The sequence below is a fragment of the Carassius carassius genome, chromosome 47 (assembly GCF_963082965.1).
Source record: "Carassius carassius chromosome 47, fCarCar2.1, whole genome shotgun sequence".
NCBI classification, from domain to species: Eukaryota; Metazoa; Chordata; class Actinopteri; order Cypriniformes; family Cyprinidae; genus Carassius; species Carassius carassius.
In genome coordinates, this window is record NC_081801.1 from 9,780,440 (window position 1) to 9,788,496 (window position 8,057).

Consider the following 8,057-nt stretch of genomic DNA (forward strand, 5'->3'; position numbering starts at 1 on the left):
GCTGTTTTCTGTCAAATCGTTATTGGCTCTACAAACCTGCGCTCAGCAAACTGCATTTGAACCCACTTATAAGCTGATGGAACTAGATCAGGTTCTATCTGCAATAGAGATAATCAATGCAAAGGAGCATCAGTGATGATCTCCAAAAATGTAGATTTAGTAAAACAAGGCCACCAGGGGGAAAAAAGCCACATCCTTTGACATCACAGAGACAAACCACACCGTAATTATCACATTTGTGGTGAAGGAACACTAGTTCCAATCATATTTCATTTGGTGTTTTTCAGCTCTTTAACACTGGAGATAACTCGTAGGGTAAAGAAACAGTCATGAAGGCCCATTTTATCTGCATTCAGCACTGTTACAGAGATTGACCAAGCAGAAACATCAGGCACATTCATTAGCGTGACCACAAACATCTTAAAGACCCTCCAGAACACTGAAAGAACTGGAATTAAGAGAACTACAGTAACAGACGAACCAGACATGGAGAACCAAAACAAATGAACTAGTAATGGCTGGAATGCGTTTTTCCCCACTACATCACAAATGTCCCATACCCTGACTCAAAATAAATGAAGAAAAAAAAAAACAGTTTGGACCTTTTTATAACTCCTTGAAGCACTTTCCCATCAATCCTTCACTCCTTCACAAGAGAGACTGGGACACTGGGAGAAGGTGCATGAAGATACCATCATGTCTGAGTGCCAATTGTGCAAAGGTGAAAGAACCCACATGGACTTGAGATAAGAGCAAACATCTCCACCCTTAACTCCAGACATAAATGAGGAAAAACTGACAATGGGTAATCACTGTCACTTGTGTGCAGATATTCCCTCATCAGAAGATGCAAGTGGCTTTCTACAACAGCCCAATCTAGGCATTGTGGTGCCCACAACACTGAAGGCATGCAATATTGAGAAATGAAAGACCGTTCGTGCCATCGTTCTCTTATCAGGATGTTTATTAAGAGGGATGCTCTGTGACACAGTGGAGTGAGAAAAAATATTTCACAGTATGACATTAATTCATCACCATGGCACAATGAAACATTTGAAGACTCACCCTCTTCCCTCCCATGTATTGCGGCAAAGCAGAATTTTCAAAGCATCGTTTCTACGCAAGAACCTGTCTATACAAAAACATCCTGAAGGAGTGGGAGGGAATGCAAAACTGTATATTAATCCAAACGGTGTTCGATAAATAATTCATTTCCTTTGCAGCAACTGATTCCCTTACAATTTACTTCTTTTTCACATTTTAAACCATTTCTGAATCAGATGAAATTCAGCATCTAAACCTTGGGGATTGTTTTGGGATTGTTTTGGTCGAATTGAAACTGTGGAGAGGTAGGGTTGTTGTAATGGTCAGTCTTGGTTCCTGTATCTCATAGGATCTACTCCATTAGGTCCCGGTGGTTAACTATAATACATATGTTCAAATCCCTGTCAAATACTTTGGAGGATTACTGCTGGGAACAGATTTGGGAGGACAACAGGGCAGATATACAGTGACTAAACATACTAAACTCACCGCTATGGTAACATTCACTTGAATCAAGAGTGGTTGTGGAATACAAATCATTTTATAGAGGAGCCACAGATGTTTGGGATACTGTGTGTAAATCTCCAGTGATATTATTACTATGAATTCATCTCACCAGCAATCCTCCAAAGCTTCATGCTATTAAGAGAAAATGTGCATTGTTTAAATATGGTCCTCTGAAGCTGCATCTGAAAAAGTTGATTTCTCACTTGGAACACCACCATACACCACCAGCTGGTCACTTAATGCACACGGCACATAAACAATGAATCAAGAAAAAGGAGAAAAAGAGCATACAGTTTAGAGTTGTTTATGGCTTATAAAAAATTTGTCATATGTATGCTAACACGTTTTTTTTTGTTTGTTTTTTTACAAATTGTTATGCTATATAAAACCTGATCTATAATACATACAAAACCAGATGATAACTGGTGAGCTTGCTTTATTAATGCTAATTAATGTGATGCTGTAATGCTTTTTTTCCTTTTAATGTGACTTAAATGGGGGACCAAAAGAAGAACATTTAATAAAAAGTAAAACAAAAGTTCTGGAAATACTGAATAAACTATATCTACAAGAAAAACCAAATGGGCATAAAGTGTGTCGTTAAGAGCTTGTTCTTATTAGAGCTAATTTAGATCTAAGGGTTTATTGGGTTTGTTCGATCTCCGTGACTCATCTGGTGCAAACCAAGGTCAGATCTTCTCTTTCCTCTCTAGCCCTCCCGGACCTTGGCAGACAGAGCATCACAAGTCTTCTTGGCATCTCCCAAAAGCATGGATGTGTTTGGTTTGTAGAAGATAGGGTTGTCCACAGCAGCGTAGCCAACTCCCAGAGATCTTTTCATCACAATGACCTGAAGGGATGAAAGCAGATGCATTTGGTCTAATCCAGCAACAAAAGTACTTCATGGAATAAGTTGGAAAATTCACACTAAATAAAATCCTGTGCAGTGCCCTTAGATTTTCAATGGATTTTTCCATTGAGTTAAGCCAGCTTATACAAACTCTTCAACATTATTCCTGTAAAGACTGCATGCATCTGCATATGAAGTGGTGGAGAAGGGTTTTAGGATTCGTACAAGAGGGTGCAAAAACAGCCCATGCTACCAACATGTAATCGTTATTTAAGTATCTGCCATTTACAAAATTAAGAGTCATTAGTGTCTTGAACACCAGTTTTTAGGCTGAGCAGTTTCTGGGAAAATCGTCGAGAGCAGTGCTTTGATTGGGAGCATCTGTTTGGGAAGGAGGAACACTTGGTAATTGAATAAGTAAAACCAGAGAGGAGAGCCCTTGCCGCTGGTCTAGCTTTAGTGTTATTCAATACACTGAAAGATATTTGGAACGAAATGACCCTCAACTTGAGACTTCAAAATCAGCAGGCGGATCCTTTTAATATCATCATCTGTCCCTCAAAAGCCCTGCAGATGTTTAATGCCAGCCAGGTGATCAGGATGGCGTTCAGACACACCCATCCCCTCTTCTCAAAGACCAATGTGACCACTTTAACCAGGCTCAGCATCCCCCAGGACAGGACAACATCCTTTTGTTAAATTATTCATAGGGCAGCTGGTTTCATTTGGGAATGAGGTTACACATGAAGGTCTTTAACATGGCTGGGAGCAATCAGTAGGGTGGATGTTGCACGAGATTGAGGATTACAAGACCAAGAGAGACAATTGACAGGGAAACTTCAGATTCTGCCGCGCTATCATGTCATCAAGAGCGTCACTACATTCTAAGTTTGTCAAGTTCCCTTGCTGAGACTTGGCTACACTTCCAAGTTGCTACAAATATCCTTATTTGCTTTGGTTCAAAGTTCTAGTCTTAGCATAATTCCATATGGAATTATGGAACATGTTAACAAGCTACACACAATTACTCTTGGGAGAAGGACAAGGTTTTTGCACATTCGCAAACGTCAAACCCCAGTACTCTGAGTGATTTCCCTAGAGATGGTCTGGCCGCAGTGGGCCTGTCATGTGGTGAGGCACACCAGCCCCACATATTAGGGAAAGTATCGGTCGGATGCTCTGAAATGTCATCATTCCAGAACGAGCGAGTCAGCGCTAATGAAAGCAACGTGAGCTGGAGTCTTTCTGGAGATACACCTGGACCGAAGCGTGGTTACAGTGGGAACCAGCTGTAAGGATGGGATGTAGATTTTCAAATCGCTTTGGGTGGGAGAATGAGGGATGGTCTATATTACAATGCTTGAGAACAGTTTGGCCATAAAAAGTAAAGCCAGATACATATGGAGTATTTATATGTCATGTACAGTACCATTCAAATGTTTGAGGTCTGTAAGATTTTTTTAAAGAGGTCTCTTATGCTCACAAAGGCTGCATTTATTTGATTCAAAATACAGTAAAAACAGTAATATTGTGAAAGCTTATTACCAATTTAAAGTAACTGTGTTCCATTTTGATTTATTTTAAAATGTAATTTGTTGTTGCGATGGCTAAGACAAATGTTCAGTACAGTTATTATTCCAGTCTTCGGTATTACATAATCCTTTAGAAATTCTTTAAATATGTTGATTTGGTGTCCAAAAAACATTTATAATTATTAATGTTGAAAAATCAATATTTTTTTGTGAAAACGGTTATATATTTTCCCCGCGATTATTTGATGAATAGACAGTTCAAAAGAACAAAAAGTTATAAATAGCATTTATAAATTATAAAGTTATAAATACTGGAAATAGCAGATTTTGTCAAATTACACATTTCTTTGAACAACTGAATATGCCCTTGCTGAATACATTTCTTTAAACCCCAAACTTTTGAACAGTTGTGTATATCGTGTGAAATCAGCTACAAAAAAAAATTATTCTTTTAAGACTATCACTCAATATTTAAAAGTTGCAAGGCATTAACAGCTAATAAGATGCTCACCTGCTTGGACTTCCAGACCTCCAAAACAGGCATGCCAGCAATGATGGAGTTGGGGTCTTCTTGGGCCGCTGAGTTGACTGTGTCATTAGCTCCAATTACCAAAACCAGGTCAGTTTCTGAAAACGATAATGGAAAACACATTTATAGGTTTTATATCCCACAAATGACACCAACAAAAAAAAAAAAAATGGATATCATACCAGGGAAGTCATGATTGATCTCATCCATCTCCAGAACAATATCGTATGGCACACCAGCTTCAGCCAGAAGAACGTTCAGTTGGCCTGGCATACGACCAGCCACAGGGTGGATTCCAAACCTAAACACACACAAACACAATACAGATCAGTGACCTCTTAGATCGCCTGATACACACATGGCATCCAAATAAAGCACTTTCCGGTTGTGCAGGATGACTCTCCATACATATGAGCAGGAGTCTTTGAACGTGGTTAAGTAGAAGTGCTTTGGGGCAGACGTTAGGGTGTTTGTAAGAGGTTAAAAGATAGAAGGAAACAAGTAGAAGCTGAAGGTATTTTTTTAATTCCAGAGGTAGTAAAGTGCTTGAGCTCAGGGGAAATGGCTTGAGGAAGATGAGTGGATCCCTAGGGCACGTGGGCAGCTTTACGACTTCACTGTAAAAACAGATCACAGCCAACAGGCTTAAGAGAGACACAGGAAGTGATATGCCTGCCTATTTTAACCAACGTAATTTTGTGCTTTTATTTGAGGTTTACACTGTTTTCAGATTCAAAAGTCACAGGGAACTGCAATTTAACTCACACTTCCAAAAAAGTAACCAATACTTATTTTATACTTATAAAATACTTAGTTTTATTTCTAAAAGAAATCATAGGAACTTTATCCAAACTGCTTTGCACAGGACAGGTATAGTAATCAAGTAATAAACTAATCAACCATCAGAGGCAGTTAATAAGTTTTAAAAAAAGACAATAAAAAAAAAAAAAAAAAAATGAAAAACAGCATTCAATCCATCAATTTCATTTATTTAATTTAAAATAATATAAAACCATTTAAAACAAGAAACAAAAATCTTTTTATAATAATTAACATATTATAAATATAAAGCCACCACACAGATTCCATTATCACAGCATTCAATCACTCAAGTACATTAACTAAAGAGAGGGGCTCAGAATAAAATATATATATATACACTTCAATTATAGTTAAAAACAGCCACAGACTGCTTTAAAGAACTAAAAGAATCAGAATCAGGCAAATTCTCAGAAAACGTTTAAGTGTAAGGATCACAAGCATAGTTTACCTGACCTAAGCAGTGTTGTTCGAATTAACATGTCAGAGTTGTTTACTTCATAATTAGTCAATTTCCAGAGCATTCAAGACCATTTGTGCAACATATTTGAGATCAATACACTATTTCACTTCATATTGGTTTTATTTTACACTTCTATTGTCAATTATTTTATTATTTATTTTTTAAGGCCGAACTAGTTTGGAGAAAACCTACCAAACCGTTACTGAAAAGCAGACTTTCAGAGGATGACCATTACATTAGTAAGTATCTACTAGTTGGAGGGGAGAATTTTTTATTTTTTTTTATAAAATATTAGTGGTGGGCCGTTATCAGCATTAACGTGCTGCCTTAACGTGAGACTCTTATCGGGCGATAAAAAAAAATATTGCCTTAAATCTATTATCAAAGTTGGGTTGGGAGCTGGGTCTGTACTACGCGAGCTATGATGACTTTCACCTTGATATTTTAGTGTGGATGTATACCTAGCCGATTCTTAAGGGGGCGAGAACAAGTCTTTAAACCTGTGTGTATGCCTACTGTGAAATTACCACATCAAACGTGACATCCTAACATGGATGCAGCTAAAATGCCGCCGGGTTTGCTTCAGGGATTTTTTATTTTTTTTTAAAGAAGCTTCCCAATGGAAACCTCAACAAGACGCATGCCCGTTTCACACATAATCTGTCTGCAGTGCGTATGCAGACCGTGTGCTGTCAAAAGAATTCAAATGAGCCATTTTAATCTAGATTAATTCCAAGATTACAGTGAGTTTAATCTAGATTTTAAAAAAAATCTATGCGCACCACTATAAAAATAAAAAAAAAAAAAAAAAAATAAAAAAAAAGTGTATATATATATATATATATATATATATATATATATATATATATATATATATATATATATATATATATATATATATATATATATAAAAATAATTCACATCACGCTTGCAGTTGCTTTCTATCAAATCCGAAATCTGTTCATCAGATTCCTTGACGCAAACTTGTTTGTCAAATAGGAAATGAGAAAAAAAATTTGCTCAATAATCAATTAAAAATAAATATTCTTTAGTGGACAGGACTCGACATTTGAGACATGGGGTTTGTCAATCAACTCTCGCACTGACTTACATAAACTGCATGCCCAAAACAGTCTGGGTGGACAATGAGCCCAAGCCTGATTCTACCATCTAACCCACCCCAACTGTTCTGCTATTCCCATTCCCATCGCACTGCGTTACACCACACTGAACAAACACACACTCTGAAAATAACCGCGGACAACCTTCCAGCCCAGAGGAGATTCAGACTGCATTCCTGCCCAAACCTCCTTTCAATGAACCAAATCTTTCCAACTCTACCACTGAAGCATCTTTATGGAGAGACAAAAGACAGAAACTTCCTAGGAATGATAAGAAGAAAGTTTAAACCGTGTCAATTCGATCCACAGTCCTCTCGACAGGGTGACACCCCTAGCCAATTATCCTGAAAAGAATTGGGGGAGAGTGGCGGGTGCGCTAGCTAATCTGTCCACTCTTTGGCCACCCATCTCCCCTTCTAATCAAATGCAACTGCTCTAATTGGCAGCAGATGCTGGGCTCTCAGATCAAACGAATGAACGAAAATTACACAAGCTTCCGGTCTGCATCTCTCCTCCACAATCACACAGTGCCCGCAGCTGTAGAGAAAACAGGAATCTAGCTTATGCAACAGATCTGACAAGGTGACAACTGAATGAAATAAACTGACAATTGACTGTTTAAGTACCCCATAAGATGCATTATGGGAAATGGCACTGAGGCTCACAAGAGAGTGGCAGTTAATGATAATCTGATGCAGCATGCAACAATCTCCATCAATGGCAATGTGGTTTTGAGCAAAGCATGCATGGCTGTGCACTTTGCGACCAAGTTGCTGACCACAGTGGAGACACAGTGATCAGCTGTAGCCTTGTGAAGAGCACATTCAAATCAGATGCAGTTTTACAAAGAACTGACAATGTCTCTCGCTTGGCCTTTTTGCTGCTTTAAAAGAAAGAAGAGAGAACAGGAAAAGTTGGGGAGCATAATTTTTTTTTTATACATTTATAAAAAGGTATAATTACAAACCCAATTCCCAAAAAGTTGGGACACTGTACAAATTGTGAATCAAAACAGAATGCAATGATGTGGAAGTTTCAAATTTCAATATTTTATTCAGAATACAACATAGATGTATATGAAATGTTTAAACTGAGAAAATGTACCATTTTAAGGTAAAATAAGTTTATTTTAAATTTCATGGCATCAACACATCTCAAAAAAGTAGGGACAAGGCCATGTTTACCACTGTG

At 37.8% G+C, this 8,057-nt stretch overlaps 1 protein-coding gene across 2 annotated transcripts in view; it reads right to left on the minus strand.

Annotated features, from left to right (window-relative positions):
• Positions 1-1,970: 1,970 nt before the first annotated feature.
• The window catches only part of LOC132130690 (NAD(P) transhydrogenase, mitochondrial-like), a 35,387-nt gene continuing 29,300 nt past the window's right edge, over positions 1,971-8,057 (minus strand). For both annotated transcript variants that reach the window (XM_059542481.1, XM_059542482.1), the window contains exons 20-22: positions 4,645-4,763; positions 4,445-4,560; positions 1,971-2,401 (exon numbers count right to left, since the gene is read on the minus strand). In XM_059542481.1, coding sequence (XP_059398464.1) covers positions 2,261-2,401; positions 4,445-4,560; positions 4,645-4,763 — 376 coding nt within the window. In that variant the 3' untranslated portion in view covers positions 1,971-2,260. The remainder of the gene's footprint in view (positions 2,402-4,444; positions 4,561-4,644; positions 4,764-8,057) is intronic.